Source organism: Aricia agestis, chromosome 7 (assembly GCF_905147365.1).
Source record: "Aricia agestis chromosome 7, ilAriAges1.1, whole genome shotgun sequence".
Taxonomy (NCBI): Eukaryota; Metazoa; Arthropoda; class Insecta; order Lepidoptera; family Lycaenidae; genus Aricia; species Aricia agestis.
Window position 1 is genome coordinate 14,195,628 of NC_056412.1, and position 22,059 is coordinate 14,217,686.

The window sequence follows — 22,059 nt, forward strand, 5'->3', positions numbered from 1 at the left end:
GGCACCAGTGGCACCGCCCTATTCACGGTACTGACACTGTGTTCACAAGTAATACTGAATTTTTGTTATTGTTATAGTCAAAATGAATTAAAATGGCACCAGCGGTCAATGACCCTACCCTACCTACTGTTAAAAAATGAACTCGTATACAGACGCAGAATTAAAGATTTATCTGAAAACATCGTAACTCTTAAAGTACAAATAATAATTATTAGTACTTTACAAGTAGTTACAACGTTTTAGTAGTAGTGTTTATAATCTCCAACTTTTAATGAGTTCAAAGCAATTTACTGATAGGATCCGGGCTGGATCGAAGCTATTAAATATTAATGAAGAATCACAATAGCAGAATCAGCGTTGATCACGCTGCTTGCACGGCGATTCGGTGTAGTTGATCTGCTGTATACGTTTATATTATGATATGACACTCGAACGAAACGAGTTATAAGAGACACGTTTCACAAATTCGCATTATAGTGACTACGCGCGTGTCGGCCGCACGATGATTGCTGTGCCGCTTCTGCTGTTTCTGGTGTTCGTTTTCGCGGTTTACGTATACTCCTCGCAGGATGAAAGTATACCTGGACCTATGCGTATACCCCTCCTGGGCTGCGTCCGTCTGTGGATGACCAAGCCTTCAGGTGAGTTGGACCCATACTTCGAAAGAAAGTGCGTTAGGTCAACCGATTTTGCTGAAAATGATGAACCTATTTTGTTAAAAAAAAAACGTGTTTTGAGTCCCGGGGATATACAAGAAGTTGAGGGAAAAATCTCGAAATAATAAAGCTAAAATATAGCTAATTGAGAATTAAGATTTTAGATTCGTGTACTTATAGCCAGTAGGTATGGAAATTAATGTTTTAAGTGTAAAACTTGACTTGATTAATTAATTCGTAGTAAATAAATAATACGGTCTACCATCTTTATAATTTTTTAAAATAACTATCTAAGAATTTTAAATAATGCAAAAATTTGCTCGCGATTGTTTGGCAAACAAATAATATTTATGAAGTCAAGGCTGTCTAGTATGTATTATGTCTAATTTCCAGTAGATTAGTCATTACTTCTTACCAAAACCTGAAATCGAATACTTAATTTAATATTATCATCAACGAAATATCATTTATCGAGGATATCAAGCATGAAGCCAAAAGAAAGGAAGGTTTTGACAGACTTGCATTTATAATAGGTACAGTTATATACTCTCAAATCTCAATGCTTAACTTCTTGTTCGATTTTAAATAGATAATATGAGAAAATGAAGTGTCAATAGAATAGATTACTTCTTCGACAATTTGTATTTTCTTTCTGAATGTATTTTCAAAAGCTTCAAGCATTGTTCAGTTTCAATACGGTAGATACTAGATTGTGTGATGAATATTTTTAATTAAAAAACTTATTTCAAGTACCAACATTTATAAAACATCTTTATGGTAACTAGAAAACAAACTTACTAGGTACGAACATTTTAAGTGTGTTTGAACTATAAAGTCCCCAAGCGGTCACATTCGACCGCAATAAATATTTAGATTTTCACGAACCCACGATCGAGGGATTTTAGATAATACCACAATAATACTTAATAATAAAAAATACGAATTTTAGATCAGGGCTACAATTAGCGAAATCGGTTCACCAGTTTTCGAGTTTTATTTGGACTAACAGAATAATTTCAAATTCATTTTTATTTCAATAGGTACGGTAACTTGCAAGACAAATACTACCTCAAGGCACTCTTAGTCTCTTATGCTCTTATTATAACTTACAAGAATAACATTACTTACAAGATAATAATTACTTATTTACGAGGGTAGGATGAGAAGTAACTAGCCTCTGCTATTTAAAATGTTAAAATTAAAAAAATATGTAAGTATGTCATTTTTAAATTCGTGTCTCTGGCCACTTGTGTTTTAATTTGAATTTGGTGGCTAAAAAAGTATGTTTTTAAATGTATGGAGTCTGGTCCAAATTTCCAGCACTAACGAGACCTATTATACAGGGTGTAACAAAAATAAGTGATAATACTTTAGGGTGACGCTCGGGCTCTTGCCCATACAAAAGTGAAAAAATTTTTTCGTCTTTCAGCGCTGCTACTTTCAGAGTGAACTCTCTAAAAGGAACACGTACACTCCCTAAAATATTATCACTTATTTTTGTTACACCTGGTATAGTAAAAATGTCTACTGAATACTGAGTCATTATAACCAGCTGGCCGATTCTGTATCGTACATTTGTGAGAATACACGAAACGGAGGAGTGAGCAACGGAAAGTCTCACTTTTGTATGCAAGTGAATACAAAAAGTGGCACTTTCCGTTACTCACTCCTCCGTTTCGTTACTAACTCAGTTATTTACTTACAAATGTACGATGCAGAATCAGCCAGATCACCTCAATCGAAAATACCCTGTAAAATAATGTGTAAAAAGTGAAAAGTTATGGCTGAATGAAAAGACGTGTTTTTACCATTTTGTATGAGAAATATTGTAAATGTAATAAAAATATATTGAGTTTGGAGCAAATGTCCACAACCAATAACACATACGTAATGGTCTGCTAAATACGGAATCATAATTCATGGACCGCAACCAAAAATATCCTGTTAGTAAAAAGTTATGACGGAATGAAAAAGTTTTTTACCATTTTATTACATAAAATCTAATAAAATAGTATTTATATGATCCATTGTACTTTTTAACTACTTAATCTATGTATGTGTGATGTAGCTTGGCATTTCTTATTAGGTTTTCACTGAAATAGATGAATATCAATATCAATATTTTCACTCAAAAAAATATTTTTTTTTATTTAACAGTTTATTGCACACAAAAACATTTAACAAATTATACAGATGAAGAAAAACGACACAAAAGGTACTGCTTATCTCTAAATAAATTTCTTCCAGCAGCCCTAAGAAGAGAAATTTGATCACAAACAACAGATAGGGCGTGCAAAAACAGAAACGAATAATATTAATTATAACTAATTAAGTAATACAAAATTATTATTATACATATTATATTCAACAAAAAAACTACACTATACTTACTAATAATAATAACAAACTATAATATTAGGCCTTTGCCCAGCAGTGTGATAGCATAGGCTCATAAAAAAAATATTACAATACATACTATACTATAAACTAAAATAAATACATACTATATGTATATTTAATAATCATAGTTGGATTCGGTATTGAGGTAGTGCTCCTTTAAGCGTCTTTTAAAAACAGTGCTTGTAGGACTATCACGGATGGCGTGGGGGAGGGAATTCCACAATCTGACTGCATGAACAGTAAAGGAGTAGGAAAAGAAGTTGGAGCGATGGGAGGGGAGGGAAAGGTTTGTTCTAACATTAGGTCTACAAGGGACGGGATATCTTTTTCATATGGTCATAACTTTTTACTGACAGCTTATTTTTAATTTGTCTCATAATGAAAGTTACCCTATATTTATACCTACTTCGAGAGCCATGCTTTGGCATGAATGGGCCGGCTCGACCGGAGAAATACCACGTTCTCACAGAAAACCGGCGTGAAACAGTGCTTGCGCTGTGTTTCGCCGAGTGAGTGAGTTTACCGGAGGCCCAATTCCCTACCCTCCCCTATTCCCTTCCATTCCCATCCCTACCCTCCACTATTACCCTATTCCCTCTTAAAAGGCCGGCAACGCACCTGCAGCTCTTCTGATGCCGCGAGTGTCCATGGGCGTCGGAAGTTGCTTTCCATCAGGTGACCCGTTTGCTCGTTTGCCCCCTTATTTCATAAAAAAAAAAATGGACAATAAGTCAATATGGATCTCGTTAGTGGTGGAAATTTGGACCACTTTAATCATTCTCCTTTCGTCAACTGTTTTGAATGTGGATAAAATTGAACAAAGAGCGGTGATAAAGTTTCCTCTAATGAAGGGGATAAAGGGGAGAGATATCTATGATGAATTAAAAAATGTTTTGGGTGAATCTGCTTCTTCATATTATGCTACAGTAAAAAACTGGGTAGCTGAGTTTAAACGCATTTTAAAGAAGGCATTTCTGCTTTAGAACTAAGATAGAGTAAGTGGATAGAGGTTAAATTAAATGTCCCGCGCGGGACAGGCTCAGTCCCGCTTTTCGGGGAAAGCCCGAACGTACGTGCAGCGTGCTGAGAAAGAAAGATACGTAATGAAGATAAGAGTGTGGGAGGTAGAGGGCTGGATTTTCTTTGACTACTTTTGCTATCTATTGTCACGTAAACGTTATTTTAACGCAAATAAAAAGATAAAAAATCAAAAATCTTTTGATATTATACACTTTTTACTTTGTCGCGCTTTTGACTGAAGAATCCCGCTTTTTCACTCAAAAAGTTCCAAAATCCCAACTTGGCACAAAAATAATCTGGCAACGCTGTTCACAGAGACTATATTATCTATCTAAAAATTAAATTTATTTTATCACGGAAAGTTTAGTGTAGAAGTATTAGGCTAGCTTTAACGATAAGAAGCAGTTTCAGCTTATACAGGGTGTAACAAAAACAAGTGATAATACTTTAGGGTGTGTACGTGTTCCTTGTAGAGAGTTCACTGTGAAAGTAGCAGCGCTGAAAGACCAAAATTTTTTTTCACTTTTGTATGGGGAAACTCGTGACGCTCGGGCCAGGGTGTGTACGTGTTCCTTGTAGAGAGTTCACTGTGAAAGTAGCAGCGCTGAAAGACCAAAATTTTTTTTCACTTTTGTATGGGGAAACTCGTGACGCTCGGGCCCTTGCCCATACAAAAGTGAAAAAAAATGTTCGTCTTTCAGAGCTGCTACTTTCACAGTGAACTCTCTACAAGGAACATGTACACAACCTAAAGTATTATCACTAGTTTTTGTTACACACTGTATAGTAAATACGTTTTTTTTTTTTCAGAATTCATAGAACTTACCCGCTACTTCAAAGACGTATACGGGGACGCCTACCTCATGTACATGTTTGATAAGCCCCACGTGGTCTTATCACATCCAAAATACATAGCGGTGAGTCACTTTGATCATACATAACGAACTAGTTATTATTAACTAGCTGTCCCGGTGAACTTCGTGTCACTTTAAAACCTTCCTTAGACTTCTACGAATAGTTTAAGACTAAAATTAGCCCAATACGTTCAGCCGTTTTCAAGTTTTAGCGTTACTAACACAATTCAAAATCCATTTTTATGTATATAAGATATATTTTAATGACATAAAATATTGTTCTCCGTAACGATTTTCCTCTGCCAACAAACACAACAAAATATAAGAATTAGCGAAATGGGTTCAGCGCTAATCTATCGAAAATTGAGACTAGTAGCGCTTTGTGTAAGAGATTAATTTTAGGGTCCGGTACCCAAAGGATAAACGGGACCCTATGTAGGTACTATTATCTATTCTGTGCTATTACTGAGACTTCGCTGTCTGTCCATTTGTTTGTCTGTCTCTCTCCAGGCTGTATCTCAAGAACCGCTATTATTAACGGTAGCGGTACGGAACCTTCCGTGCGTGAGTCCGACTCGCACTGGGACTATTTTCATATTATAGATAGGAGTACCTAATACCTATAGCTTGAATATTCTCTAAATATAAAAAAAAGTTTTGAAAATGTAGAGCTGAAAATGTTCGGTACATTGTCTCTAGTATTAGAAACTACTCACTTTATATTAATAATATTATTAAGGGCCTGTTTCACCACTGCCTGATAAGAGACGAATATCACTATCGTATAAGGCTATCCAACAATTAACTTGACAGATGTAGTATGGAGAATCTGTCAAAGAAGTTGTGAATAGCCTATTCGGCACTTTATCAGAAAGTGGTGAAACGGGCCCTTAGTCTTATATCTTTAAACGAGCAATTCTTGTATATAAATATATAATTGGAATCTCGGAGTCGGCTCCAACGATTTTCATGAAATTTGGTATATAGGGGGTTTCAGGGGCGATAAATCGATCTAGCTAGGAATCATTTTTAGAAAATGTCATTTTATTCGTGTTTTATCGAATACCGAGCAAAGCTCGGTCAAATAGCTAGTGAACACATTATGTTTAGTAAATAATAATACTTGTATAAACCTCTAATGATGTAGACTGTAGTGATTGATGAAACTTTATTATAGTGTTGTCTGTTCATCTGTTGAGCTAGGTAAACGGTAAACACATTAAACTAACAAGCAAATGGAAAATTACATGAGTTTTCTTGTTAGTTTAGTACGAACAAGATGATAAAGGCTTTTTAGTCCCATACATAATGCATAATTGTATCGTTTGTTGAAACAAGTAATTTTGACCAGAATCTTTATTAATCTATACTTAATCACGCCTTAACTTACGTAGTAATTTTGACTACAATCTTTAGTAATCCATACCTACTTATTCAGTTATTCACGCCTTAACTTACGTAGTAACTATATTTTATTAATCTGTGCTCTAACCGCTGAACCGATTTTGATGAAAATAAGTATGGAGATATTAATTATGTACTTTGAGTCTAAGGAAAGGACATCCAAGGGTCAATTCAGACAACAACGCGACGCGTACAAGGGCGTACCCCAGGCAGGGCCCCCGCTGCCATATGTGCAATGTGTGCAATGCACACGGGCGCCATCCACTATGGGCGCCAAATAGTCATCTTTAGGAGCGCCAAAACCAAGGACCCAAAAAAAACTGCCTAAAGTGTCGCCAAAATCCTTATTTTGCACACAGGCGCCAGTAGCTCTTACGGGAGCCCTGACCCCAGGATTTCAGCTGATTGAATACGATTGTTTTTTTTTTTTAATTGAATATTCGTGAACGCGAAAGACCACAATAGCGGACAGTAGGTCGGCCAAAATCTTCATACCCTTTTAAACCCATGTTGTAATGTTTCACGATGTTTTTTTCTATGAAAATGACAGACCTAGCGATGTAAGGATATCGACAATTTCCGTAAGCAATTAGAAACTTGGTTCAACTCTTTATGGGACATACTGCAGTCATACCGCACACATAGCTCGATTAAGAATCTTGCTGCGTCTAAATTATAATTATTTTTAAGTGGTTAATCAAAATGGTAATTAGTTTAAACTTTATTTTTAAAAGTAAGCATTTAACGAAGAGTTTAGTTTAGTTTTACTTATTACGCATTCATTTAAATTACCATATCTTGTTTTAAATAGATAGTATATTGTAATATAAATGTTGGTATTATTATTTAACATAAATAATTATTATTATTATGATTATTATTAATGTTTCATAATATGGTAACCACTAGGCACTTTCTTACTCTAAAAACAATTAAATTCAAAGTCCTAAATCGTGGTGGACTAACAAAATTCTGATGAATTTTATTACCTTTCGTATTCAAATTATTTACTTAATTAATGTTTAGAAGGGACACAATAGCCCATAGACGTCTGAAATGTTTATTAGCCTATACCTACCAATATTATTAAGTCCGCTGTCTTTGTATGTCTGTAGCGTCCGTGGACTAGTGGGTAGACCTTTTGTACGCACTCGAGAGGTTTCAGGTTCAATCCCGGGTGGAGGCGTGTACCAAAGAGACATTTTCAGATCTCAAGTATATAATTCGAACGCTCGTACGGCGAAGAAACAACGTGAGGAGGCACATGGTTGGTCCCAGACGTATTGACCTGCTCATTCCTCTGGACTAGGCCGACTATGTTGCGAGAACGCCGTATGTGCATGATGGGCAACCAAACGAGCATTTAAAGTCATGTCCCAGGCTACAGTATTTGAGGACTGGTTTACTTCACTCTGAAAATACTCTATAAACCATCCACAAAGGATGCAAAGGCCTTTTTTGTCTTTGTTTATAGAAACATTTTCATTAAGCCAGAAAAAGATAAACAGACCTTTAATAAGTTTTCGCTGTCTAAATATTTTATTAGTAGACGGGTTAGTATAAATTATCATAGGTAAGTAAGTATTTATCTATCTCTGGTACCTATTTCCTAAGCTATAGTCGTAATTTCAAGTCAAGTCTTTAAAAATTAATGATTTAATGTTTTGTGAGCTGTGACTTATCTCCTTGCGTGGACTATACTTGCAAAATGCTGACCAAACGATGACAACCATTCTTAGACACAGTAGTAATTGTTTTTTCAAGCACGATCCAAAATGGTAATTTACCTATCATGTTGAGTAGTACCAGCAAATTATAATCATATAATATTATGTAGTTATGTATTAGGTATCTAATTAGTAATTACTGTACTAGTTTGAAGACAGTTTCATACCTGTCACGTAATGCGTGTCCTTCGAAAATTATTGTACTTATACACGCTGCGTTATGCGCAGTTATTGTTTCACACAATACAGTACCTAAGTATGTTTTAGTAGCGAGCGGATTGGCATTACTGCACCTCGATTCTAATTTCTAAGACTATTGGTGACTATTGCGTTAGATTACTATACATAAAATGAAAGGTACAAGTTGGGAACCCTTGTAATATTTTCTTCTCCAAAACTTAACCGATATAAGTCCTTTTTCATTAAAAATTAAAGCTGTGTTTGTATAATCTAGCCAAATTTGTTTTCTGGATATTTTGAACACTGCGGAAAATCTGGCTTTTTTTTGGATTTTTGAACGTTCATATTATCTTTACACATAGGGACATGCTAATAAGTGGCCATAGATAGTAAAAAAAATATTATAACTCTACCGGCATTATCCAGGGAGGAAACAGGGGACAACGTTTGTATGGAAAAACGGCCCCAGTGTCTCCTCTTAAGGGTCAATACAGACCGCAACGCAACGCGTAAATGCATTTTATGGATTTGAGTTTTGACAGATTTGCAAGACGTCTACGCATCGCCATTAATTGCGGTCTGAATTGACCCTTAAGTTACAAAATATGTTGTTGGTGTAAGTATATCTTTTATAAATAAATAAATAAATAGAATCTAGAATCTCTTTTAAAAAAAGTAACTTTTTGAGCGCTGCCAATTTCACAGTGAATAGGTACGATAATAATATTTATGCCAGTTAATTACTGTTTTAGTAAAAACAGACAATAAAGATTAAGAATATTCATGTAATAGGTGGTAAAACATTAACAAAAGGCTATATTATTCAAAAATATAGGTACATACATGATAATTAATATAAAAGTATGGGGGTCGCGAAATATTTTTCATACCAGTCACATGCGAAAGGTTGAAAAGCACTGATGTAAGGGTTACGTTACGTGTGCACCATAAAGTTATATTTTGTCTAATTACTATGATTTTGTTGACAGCCCCTGCTTTCAAGTTCGGAACACATCGTGAAGGGCCGCTCGTACATACCCCTAAAGGATTGGCTGGGCAGAGGACTTTTAACAGACGCAGGTATGTTTTCATCAGGTCCCTGTTTCACAATGCGTAATAGGGAATGGCGCGGTCGCAGCCTGAAATGGAGGGTCAAATCACTCACTAGTCTCTACACTATTTTTTTTAATCTACGGCCTCGGACGTTTCTGGGTTGACAGATATCTAAGGTCTGACGCATTGGTGGTTAGGTTAGGGGATAGCTAGAAATTTCCTTTTATTATTTGGCTTAGATTTTGGGGAGGTCATGTCCCCTGTGACCCCCCCCCCCCCCTTCGCGCGTCTGGGGAATATTAAGAAAAGTTGGAGCAGCGCTGAGTACTAGCAAATACAGTAAATAATATCAGAATAATATTAGAGTAAAGTTGTCAAAAGTCGACGAATCGTTGCAGTCAGGTGAGTTGGGCTGCGGACCAATACTACTTTTTTTGGGTTAGGTTAGATGGCTAAGGCGGGCGGCATTTCTTTGACGTTTTGATTTTTATATATAAACGGGGTTTCCCCCCCCCCTCCTCCCCTCCTCCCCTGCCCCCCTAAATCGTTGGGTATGATTCTAAACTTTTACCGTTATATAATTTAAGTTCCTACAAATAGAACAATGCATATTTTGGGATCATCAAATCAAATCCTTTCTATCTCTGTTAGCTACTACTTTTTTTCACATTGTGAAAAAATTGGTAGTACATTTAAAATTGTTGTTCCTCTTATCCAAATGAAGCTACTCACAAAAAAATTTGCTTGATAGTAATAAAAAAAATTGTTCTATCCCTGTCCGTAGTAGTCCCTGAATAAAAGTGTTTCATCAAATAGTTATTTCATATTCATTTTTTTTTTGTTTTAATGTGTGCTCATTATACTCTGCTCGTTAGTGTATTTTTCAAAGTGGTTTTTGGTATTCGAAACACTTCATTTAAGATAAAATGCCGCTCAGTATAAAAATTACATTTGCCAAATATTGAAAAAAATGCAGGACGTAACGTTGACACTCAAACAGATATTAGGTCGCTCAAAAATTATAAAGCTGCTCATTTTGTATTTTAAGTAACTCAAATAAATAATTTCTAAGTTGCTGTTCTGTTAATTTCTCGTCATTCACTCTCAGTCGCTCAAATAGTATAACCCAAATTTAGTAATTTCGACACCTAAAACTCGATTAAATACTACCCTTAAATTAACATATTGTATTGTTATAAATACAAAATAACAGAGTTTTTCCACAAAAAGATTATATTTTGTTGCATGAATTAAATAAAAATGTTAATATTGTGTATTCAGGATACACTTAGGTATAGTAACATAAATTATATCTAATAATTATTTGGAAACAAAATATATATAAAACTATAAAACCTCTTAAACAATGAAAATATTTACATTAATAGATACTTTAGGTGTAGAATGCAACTGCTTAAACTTTAAGCAATAATAGCATTTTTAACCGACTTTAAAAACAGGAGTTTATCAAGTCGACCCGTATGTACGTAATTTATGACGATTCGCAGGTATTTTTTTTTAATTTTTTTACCTACTTCCGGTTTTGCAAATCCACGCAAACCGAGCTTTTCGAGTTCCTATAGCTGCTGTTCTAAACTAAGTAGGTAAGTATATATTTTCATCAAAAAATCCATGCACACTATGAGGGCACTTTCGAGATTGACAGCTCCTGGACCTTAACCGACGAGTCCGACGACATGATTTGGAAGTATAAATAAAAAAAAAAAATTCAAGGTCACCGATGGAAAACATTCAGAAGACTGCTAACGCCAGCGTTCCACTTCAACATACTGCAGACGATCTTGCAAGTGTTCTTGAAGAACGAGGAGACGTTTATAAAGAAGCTGAAGAAATACGCCGACAGCGGAGAAGCCTTCGATCTCTTCCCAATTGTTGCTTTACTGTCGCTGGATAATGTTACAGGTATGATTTATACGAATTACTCACTTTTAGTACACTAGCTAGCTCCTTTATAATTGATTAAGATAAGTAAATAAATAACTCCCACACCGGTTTCGGTGACGGTGGCCGGTTTCATTGAAACCAGGCCAGCTACGCAGGAGTAATTTTATAGTGCCAAAGTGTGTGCGCAGTACACTCTTAACCCAGTGGGACGGAAGACCGACAAGACCGACGAGAGATTAGGAGCAAGACATCTGAGTCAAGAGCCGCGCTCTATATCTACCACTAGACCACGAAGGCGTTAAGATAACATTAAGACAACATATAGTGCGAGACACGAAAATTCCCGGAAATCTAAAAATTGGAGCCATTTACCGCTAATCGCTTTAGGTTGGTGAAAATGGCACGTCTTAGCGGGCGGTTGATGAATACTGGCGTTACGAGAATCGAGGGCCGGCGCGGGGCACTGATAATTAATCGGTCAAGTGCAAGTTGGACTCGCGCACGCAGGGTTCCGCACCATAAAACAAAAATAGGAAAAAAATGTGTTTTTATATGGCACCCTTAATTATTTATTTTATTTGGATTTTGTTATTAATTATTAAAATATAAATACAATTGAGTATTTTGTGAATATTTCAGGTGCCTATCTATATTGCCATCATTTATATCGAGCAAATAATGGCAAAAAAATCACGTTTTTTGTATGGGAGCCCCCCGATATTTAATTTATTTTGTTTCTAGTATTTGTTGATAAAGCGGCAACAGAAATACATAATCTGTGAAAATTTCATAAGTCTAGCTATAGCGGTTCTTGAGTTACAGCCTGGAGACGAGAGACAGACAGACAGACATCGAGTTTTTACCCTGTGGGCACGAAACCCTAAGAAGTATTATCGTTCTTCACAGAGTCTATAATGGGTGTAGAAATGGACTCCCAAAACGATTCTGGTTCAGAATACGTCAAAGCTGTTACTGAGTAAGTGGTTTTTGTTTATTTGTAATCGTCATCTTCCAAAGTAATATTTTATTTTTATGGCTGGTAAAAGTACCAAATTCTAATAATTAAAAAGTACTTACTTTTATTTAGGTTTGCATTATAAGATGCTGTAGTTAAATGAAAAGTATTTAATTTTTATCTACTGGCTTCAAAAGGTAGGTATATTATCGGTTCATGCTTAATTTCTTCTAGTTATCTAATATTATTAATTATTATGATTAATTAATAGCTTAATAATAATGAATCGACTAATACTTATCATAATAGTGTATTATTGTTAGATAGTCAAAGAGATCGCCCCGAAAAGGTTATCAGAAAGAAAATAGCGGGCAAGGCTTATGAGTTATGACGCTCTTCCTACGGAGATGCCGTAATTTGCCGTTTTTAGAGCCTTATTAACTCTGAGTTAAAAAAGTATTAAAGTAGTGATCCCTAGTATTTACAAATTACGGTTATTTGAAACACACGCCAATAGATCGACAATTTCATTAAGTAACTATATTAACTAAAAAAATATGATTTTGGCGCGATCTCGACAACGCGGCAAATGTATGGTCAAGGTCGTTTGCTCAGGGGATGGCCTTAAGGTGTGACATACTTTATGGATGGCTCCTTGTGTAGCTGAATATTGCCCACAGAATGACAAGGATCATAGCGTACCGCATCCAGAATCCTCTCGCCGGCAACGACACCCTCTTCTCGTTCATGAGCGAGAAGAAGGTCTACGACAGGTCCCTGGAGATCCTCCACGAGACCACCAGGAAGGTGATCAAGCTTCGAAGACAAGCGCTCATCGATCAGAACATCACCAGCTTGGGGAACGAGTCGGAGTTTGGTAAGTGATGAAGAAGTCATGAAAACTTGTTGAAATTACTATACGTCGAGAAGGTGTTGAAATGAGAAGATTTTTCTTTGAAGGTTGGTTTTTTTATTCGATGACAATAAAGTATATACCTAAGGCATTATAAAACAGTATTCAAATGCAAAGTAACTAGAGAAGCTAAGCCTCATAAGTAGGTATAAACATAACTTTAAACTATATTAGGTAAGTGTGCTAGATTTACTCGCGTTAATGAATAAAGGTTGAAATTTTCGCAATTTTCCGATTGCCAATTATTTCTGTGATTCTGCACAATAAAGTCTATTTCATTCATTCAACGATGCCTTGTTAATCGAGACATTGTTGAAATTGGCACTGTCTAAATAAGATTTTTCCGTAGCTTTACACGAGACGTGTAATTTCGATAACTAGATTTCGGTCTCAAAAGATAATTCGAATTCCTTTAGCATTTCCAAGAAATTAGGTAATTTTATTCAAATCATACAAATACATATTATATTTCAGGAATTAAAAATAAAAATGCCTTTTTGGACCTGCTGCTGCTGTCGGAAGTGGATGGCGCGAAAATTGACGATGAAACTATCCGGGAACAAGTCGACACTTTCATGTTTGAGGTAAATTATAACAAATACAGCCGATTACCAGTGCCGTATTTATTTTTTATAAGGCATCCATTATACGATCATACAAGCGACAGTCAATCCGTCAATCATGAATTATGTTTGACTGATGGTGACTGATGGGCTGACGTATGGTATTAGACGGTCACTCAATTCTCTTCAGTTTTATGTTAGTCAAAGCCAAAATTTTCACTTATAATACCACAAGAGCTTCAAAATTATCGGGTATTTCCCGATAGGTTCGTTGCAAACAAATCAAGGAGTCAAGTTTTTCAGATTAAAACTTTCCTGAAAAACTTGACGACTCGCGCTTCGCGCTCGTGATTTTTTAACCTGAAAAACTTGACTTTATTTGTTTGCAGGGAACCTTGAGGGAAATGCCAGATAATTTTGAAGCTCGTGTGGTATTCGGGGGATTATTTTTCCGTCCCAAATGTCGGCCAATAGAATTAGAATTTGTTTTTTATATATAGCAACTACCAGAGAAAATTTTCAAAAAATTATCAGTATAATACCATGTAGGTTGTACCACGTGACGTCGAATGGTGCAATTCTATTGGTCGATATTTGGGTCGGAAAAATAATCAAAGGTATACGTTTCTAATTTTTTTCCTATTTTGTCAGATGTGACAACACTCACTCAAAATACGTGATTGATGGTTGCATATGCATCAGTCACAGTCATGACTGTGGTAAAACTGTCAGCAAAACCTACCGTGTAATGTTTGCCTTAGACCGTGTAGGCCAGTGATATTGTATTTCCGCCGCCCCATGTACAAAATATGCCGCTTCCCTGGGAAGGGAACGGCGCCCCTAGGCCGCAGCCTATGCCGATACGACCTCAAAGTTAGGTCTTGCCCGGCCACTGGTTAGGTCAGTTCCTAATGATTAGTTGACCTCTACCTGACATTTCAGGGTCACGACACAACGTCATCAGCTGTGGTATACACGTTGTTCTGTCTGTCGAAGCACCCGGATATCCAGCAAAAAGTTTTAGACGAACAACAAGAGATACTGCAAGGTGATATTATGTACAGAGACCCCACGTTTACGTAAGTACAAGACGTATTAAATGATTTTGCTCTTTTAAGATTCTAATAGGATAATCCATCCATACTTACTAATATTACTTACTAATATTAGGTATAAATGCAAAAAGTTTAAATCTGTCTGTTTGTCTGTCTATCTGTTACCTCTTCACGCTTAAACCGCTGAACCGATTTTGATAACATTTTGTATGATACTTTGAGTCCCATAGAATACTTCTTATCCCGGAAAAATGCACGGTTCCCGCGCAATACACGAATTTTGGCGCAAGGGATTCGCGGGCGTCTTCTAGTTATATATTATGTAATTAATAACAGATATTATGGTTATCTACAACTTACAAGTCATCTACAAAAAATCACGGTCAAAGGTTTCTTTTAAACCAAGAAATATGTATGTTTCATTTCCTTGTTTGATGTGTGGTAATGAATCATGAATGGGTACGACCTGTACGAGTTTTTTAGTTTACAAAAACTAGCGTCTGACTTGATCTATGTAGCTAATAGTTATGATGCACAGTCGAAGATGCATGGTTTACTTTTTCACCGTATTATCTTGGTCATAAGGTTTAAACGTGCTAGGTAAGCCGGATCTGTCTGATTGTGCACTGCTAAAACTTCAGCGTATTTCTAGGGTTTTGGATAGCAACTACAAGTAGGATTTGCATATAATACATACTTACTTGTTTAATGTTTTGCATTTTGCCTTGACAAAAGTTCTATACATTTTAACTATGTCAAATTCTGCCGCACGCAGGGACATTAATTAATGATAATTTTCGGATTTAATCATCACTATAAATAAAGAGGCAATAGACAGATTACGTACCTAATGGGCCTTATGTCAAAATCTTCAATATAAGTAAGTACTTAATTACAGTTAAGTAAATATTATAATATTCGTCTCTGCGGCAGTTCAAGCCATATACTCTGTCAAGAAAGTGAAGAAATTAAAAAGTAGCAACATCGTACTGTCATCCCTTTCAAATCAATCCAAGAAAAAAGGGATGACACTACGATGTTGCCACCTTTTAATTTCTTCACTTTCTTGACATGCTATAGTTAATAAACTAATTTCCTTTATTATGATTTATGTGTTTGCAGGGAAGTGAATCAGATGAGATATCTGGAAATGGTGATCAAAGAGAGTCTGAGGATATTCCCCAGTGTGCCCATCATTGAGAGGATAATCAAAAAAGATGTAGGTGAGTGAACCGACAAAACTGTTTACCTAATAATTATTAAAAAATCAACCTGACTGAGTAAAGAAACCGGAGGCCCAATTCCCTTTCCTATCCTCCCCTATTCCTTTCCCTTCCCATCCCTACCCTCCCCTATTACCCTATTCCCTCTTAAAAGGCCGGCAACGCACCTGCAGCTCTTCTGATGCTGCGAGTGTCCATGGGCGACTGAAGTTGCTTTCCATCAGGTGACCCGTTTGCTCGTTTGCCCCCTTCTTTCATAAAAAAAAAAAGAAAACAAAATGCTTGAAAAAATTTCATATGTCAGTAGCGCGAGCGCCATGATGATTATTATTTATTAATTATTACTTAGATAACTAATTTATTGACACCTCACTTGTTAATTATGTACCCGTAGTCTAAAATTACGAAATACTAAATAGTTACGTAACCGTAGTCTAGCTGAAGACACATAGGTACAATATAGGTAAGAGTTAAGACACATACAATATACATAGTACTGTATACTACTAACTTACTGTATAAGTAATAGGTATACTTCGTAATTTCAACTTTCAAAAAAGTCGATCCTGGCGACACAGGAGATACAGTGGAATGTGTGGTGGGCCAAAGCCCGATAAAAAAAAATACTTCGTAATATTTTGTAAATCATTACCCTGATTTTACCCGTTCAAAACTGAACTTCATTTACAACCTACACAAGAAGTTATACACATTGAATAGACAAACTTTCGTGACATTCGTGCGTTCCTAAGAACGAGCCACTTATAAAATATGCATCGCATCTTCTCACTTATGAACTGACCCTTGCATGCTTTATATTGCCGATTGCGCAGTGATTCTCTAAATTGCATGTTGTTCCTGTGATTGCTAGACTGACATGAACCTTGAATGCCACTTTATTTGAATACCCCTATACTATTAAAAATATTTGCACAGCGAATACAGGTATTTCGGTCGGCGGTCTTTCTCTGGCATATTAAACATCATTTAAGGCCCTGTATTCCCAGAAACGGACGATTTTCAAGATTTAAAAGTGACAGTAGACACAAAAATATAGTAATTTAAATTCTGAAAAAAATATGTGTATTAGTTTCAGATAATTTTTGCACTGAATTAAAGACAAAGAATATATCTAGGGCGATTCGTTTTTTTGACTCGATTTAATTGATGTATAAAAAAACGACGATCAAAAAACTATAAAATAGCAGGCGCAAAGTGTGTGACTGAAAGCGTACCAGCCGAACCTCTGCGCCTGCTATTTTATAGTTTTTTGATCGTCGTTTTTTTATACAGCAACATTATCTACAGCCGTACGGCGTACCTACTTAGAACGTTATTTTTTTAGAAGTCGGCTAAAAAGACGGAGCTAGTAATAGCGAAATTTATTCTTGTATTGTGCTTTTACAACAATTTGAATCCTTAGTCCTTACATTGGACTTTGGAGTGAATATTGACAATGCTAAAATGTTTGTTTTGGCATTTGTATTGTTATTTACATCAATAAAATGTTCAGGTTATTTTAATATCGCCTGTGTATCATTATTTAATGCACAAAAGTTCCATCATAAATCAATGTTGAGGTATTCCAAATATGTAAGTATATTATTGCATACAGGCTTACAGCATACGGTTGAATGAACTCTACGAAAATTGTTACTTATTGACCTAAAACACAAAATTGGAAGCTGACATGATCGATAAGTAATGTTCTTAGCCAATTCTTAGCTATACCCAATGATGAAATACTCAAACCAGATATGTTACTACCGCGCGCGTTATGAAGCTTCAAATACGGCCCAATTGGGCCGTCTGTTGTTTAGTCTGCATCAAGCGCAGTCACGAATGTGCCGCGTCTTGTCCAAAGAAAATTTTTACTCTAGCGAGGTCTTGTCTTACCTAAATAAATTGAAAATGACGTCGTGCGTGTATCGAAAATGTACCAATTATTTTGCTGTTATAACAACAATTTTAATACTTACTTACTAAAAATAAAATAAAAGTTACCTAATACAATTATTTATCCCAAAACGTGTTTTTGGCCTTTTTTGCTCGTAATTAAAAATGGCAAAAGCTTATAGGCACTTGAATTTTCACTGAATGTGAAATTCTAACTAAATGATAAATAATAACATAAAGATATAAAATAAATATTTAATATCTCATACAAAAAATACATTTTCTTACTTTCGCTCTATAACGGTACGGAACCCTTCATGGGCGAGTTCGACTCGCACTTGACCGATTTTATTTTATTTTACCACCTTATTGTTTAAAGAACTGCTTAGAATGAGATTTCTTACTGGCAAATTCCGATAAATTAGGTATTTATTTATTTACACGTAACCACTCATTCAATAATTTTTACCTCTCATTTAATTATTTTACTGTTCAATAATATTTTTGTTTACTTTACTGATAATTTTTAACTGCTAAACTATTTATTAAACGTGCCATTTATAATTTTTAACTTACCAAAAATGCTATTTACAACTGCCCCTTTAAATCAGTGCCATTTAAAATTGTTCCAGATTTGAACGGACTGAAAATCAAAGCGAACACGTCTATAATGATCAACATCCTGGAGGTGCACCGGCACCCGGAGCTGCACGAGGACCCGCTGGTCTTCCGCCCAGAGCGCTTCGACCTGGCCAAGCAGACGGACAAGAACACGTTCAACTGGATAGCCTTCAGCGCTGGACCTAGGAACTGTATTGGTAAATGTTTATGTTATCCGGCTACATGGAAGCAGTAGCGGCTTTACCCATTGCGAGGCCCCGGGCGGCAGGTCTTTGCAAGACCTAGTCAGCAGATTCTTGCGAGGCCCTTTGGCCGTCTGTCCACCGCCGCCGATACCGAGACCTCACCGCAAAAAGTCAAATAAAATGTTACTTTATGACCTTTTGCTTTACGCGATGCGCCTGCAAGAGCGAGGCCCCTGGCGATTGCCCTATTCGCCACCCCCTAAAACCGCCACTGCGTGGAAGTCAAGACACTGCCAAGTGCCAACTGACACGGACGGAAAGTTTCTACCTTATCGTACTTTTATAAAATACGTCTTTTATAAAATCGTGTCGGAAAACTTTATACTAAAAGACCTTGAGTAAAATAGATACGCACCAATCTTAGATAGATACCTACGTACCTAATAAAACGTGTACGCCTGTCGGAAAAATGTTAGGATCCAATTTAAAGCATTTTAGATTTTTCATTATCAGATAATATACAAGGTGTGACAAAACTTAGCGATAATACTTTAGGGTGTGTATGTGTTCCTTGTAGAGAGTTCACTGTGAGCAACGCTGAAAGACTAAAATTTTTTTTCACATTTGTATTGGGAAAATCGTAACGCTGGGGCGCTTGCCCATACAAAAGTGAAAACAAAATTGGTCTTTCAGCACTGCTAGGTACTGTCACAGTGAACTCTTTACAAGGAACACGTACACACCCTAAAGTATTATCACTTAGTTTTATTACACCCTATAATCTGTATAAAATCGATCTATAACTGTAGACGCTTAAAAATTTGAGCATCCTTTTGAACTCTTCACTTACATTCGGCATTCTATTGAATTTTTTCAGGCCAAAAATTCGCCATGATGGAAATCAAAGTGATGGTAGCGAGCGTGTTGAAGCATTACAAGCTGCTACCGGTGGATGAGGAACCCAAATTGTGCTCCGAGCTGGTGCTGAGGTCACAGAACGGAGTCAAGATTAGACTGGCACACCGCGAGAAAGTTCAATAAAATGCATTCCTGTCATAGGGAGCAGTGCCGGTTTTAGCACTACCAGCGCCCTGGGCGAGAATTTTGTGGCGTCCAGGGTGCTGGTAGAGCCAAAAACTGGGACGCACCGCTGGCGGTCCGTTTTATCCGGCGCCCTGGGCGGTCGCCCAGCGCGCCCCCCCCCCCCCCTCCCCTCTAACGCCGCTACTGAAGATACCTAAAAATCGAATACAGCGTCTTCCCCTCACATTTTTGGCAAGCGATTTAATTAGTCGTTTTTTTTTTCAGATGCAATATGTCAAAGTCATAAACGTACCTGTTTTAAGAGGGCGACTAACCCAAAAAATCAAACATCATCCTTCTCTCTTCACACTCACGCCCGTCTTTCATATGGCAGGTGAAAAAGGACGACGCGGAATAATCGCCAAGTTAGTTTTTTCTCAATCACTTGATAAATATACAACATTTTAAAAATCCGCTAGGTCAGTATCTCAATGATAGAATTTTATACAACGTGTTAAAATATTAACTTGGTGTAATGCACTGTTATGGCAATATATTATGAAAAATTCGTGAAAATTAGATGCATCTATGTGATTTTATTCTATCGAGAAAATTTTAAGATATCGTGTTTCCGCTAGGTCGGATCCTCGGAAATATAATGTAGTATCTGTTTAAAAAAATGAAACAATTCGGGGCTTATTTTCAAGTATAATAAAAATGAATTATAAAATCGACAATTTTGGGTTAGTCGCCCCCTTGACTTTAATGTCTAATATATTAATATGTTTGTTACCTTTAATAAATAAATTTTATCATAGTCATTACACGTCGTATCGATTTCAGCCATCGGACTAAGTTCAATGATATTTACAAATGATTAATATTAGTACAAAATACAAATCGACGCCCCCACCGAATAATCAGACAATGTGCTATTGTGGGGTTTTTGCTGTTATGGGATTTTTGGCATCTAGAAGTCAAAATACATCATGTGAATTTTTTTCAGAATTTTTCTATGGATATTTACAAAGATATAAAAAATTATGTTTTTATTCCATAACAATACTTAAACGCCCGGATCGGCAATTTGTATGGGTATGAAGACGGATTTTTTTGAGTTCCCAGCATTGTTCTCATAGAAAAAGTTGTTCATTTTAACGGGCTCATTTGATGGTTTCAAGCATAACGGTGTTTACACTAACATCGTCAATAAAAAAAATGGAAAAAAAAGATTTAATTTAAAGTGGTGATATAATATAAGAGTTACTCGCTAGGCTAGGTACTAGAGAGAGAGAGAAATTAAAGATTCAAATCAATTAACAAGTTTATTGTTATAATATTTAAACTGAATAATTTAATAATTTAAGGGGGTATATTCATGGAATCATTATATTATCACGATTGGAGGATAACGGGGTATGGTAGGCGGAGCTAGCGCATAAAGTTAATATACCTAGCGGAATAGAGAAACAAAGGCCTGAGCAAGAGAGATGTCACCATCAGTAACACTGCGTGGTAAAAAGAGACGTGTGATACATGACAGCAGCACTCTTTATTTGACGTCCAGTCGGCACGTGCCGCACGTTGACAATTTAATCTCATAGAAATCATCTTCAATCATGCTTGTGTAAGTGTATACGTACACATATTTTTACACACAGATAAAACCAATTTCGGTTTCGTTTGACAGCTCGAGATTGTTGCTCTATTCCGCTAGGTATATTAACTTTATGGGCTAGCGTGATTTTTTGGCAGCCAGACGTTCCGCGCGGCTTCGCTCGCGTAAATTAGGAATTTCAGACAAATTAGCCCACAAAAAATAGAGGAAAATGTGGAAGAAAACGGGAAAAATTCTTTGAAAGGGCTTACCTTTCAAATATTTTTTCCCGATTTTTCCACATTTTCTTCTATTTCTTCGCTCCTATTAGTCTTAGCGTAGTCCTCGATAAATGAGCTATCTAACGCTGAACGATTTTTCAGATTCAGATCGGACCGTAGTTCCTGAGATTAGCGCGTTCAAACAAAAACTCTTCAGCTTAATTATATTAGTATTCTTAGAAGATAAAATTCCATTTGAGTCATCAGGATTCCGAAGGGGTTATAAATTTTCTCAAAGGGACCACGAAACGGTTTTGAGACTCAAACAATCGTACGAGAATGTTGCGTCCTACTCTAACAAACGTGTTAGAGCAGGACGCAGTATTCTCGTCCGATTATTTGAGTCTCAAAACGGTTTGGTAGTAGGCCTGCTGCCCACAGCCCACAATGCTGCGCTGCGACGTCGTATCGCAAAAACAACCTTTGAAAATCAATGTATTTTTTGCGATACGACGCCGCAACGCAGTGTTGTGGCCTGGCTCTAAGCCCCTCACTGCAACAGCCAGGGCCCCCGATACCATATGTGCAATGTGTGCAATGCACACGGG

At 36.4% G+C, this 22,059-nt stretch overlaps 1 protein-coding gene across 1 annotated transcript; it reads left to right on the plus strand.

The window, feature by feature from the left end:
- The first annotated feature begins 464 nt into the window (after window positions 1-464).
- On the plus strand, window positions 465-19,952 carry LOC121728608 (cytochrome P450 4d2-like). Its single transcript, XM_042116783.1, has 11 exons — window positions 465-641; window positions 4,887-4,993; window positions 9,231-9,321; window positions 11,029-11,217; window positions 12,106-12,175; window positions 12,835-13,031; window positions 13,542-13,651; window positions 14,573-14,709; window positions 15,808-15,908; window positions 18,437-18,622; window positions 19,488-19,952. The coding sequence occupies exons 1-11, from the start codon at window positions 503-505 to the stop codon at window positions 19,649-19,651; spliced, it is 1,491 nt and encodes a 496-aa protein (XP_041972717.1). The 5' UTR covers window positions 465-502; the 3' UTR covers window positions 19,652-19,952.
- The last annotated feature ends 2,107 nt before the right edge of the window (window positions 19,953-22,059 follow it).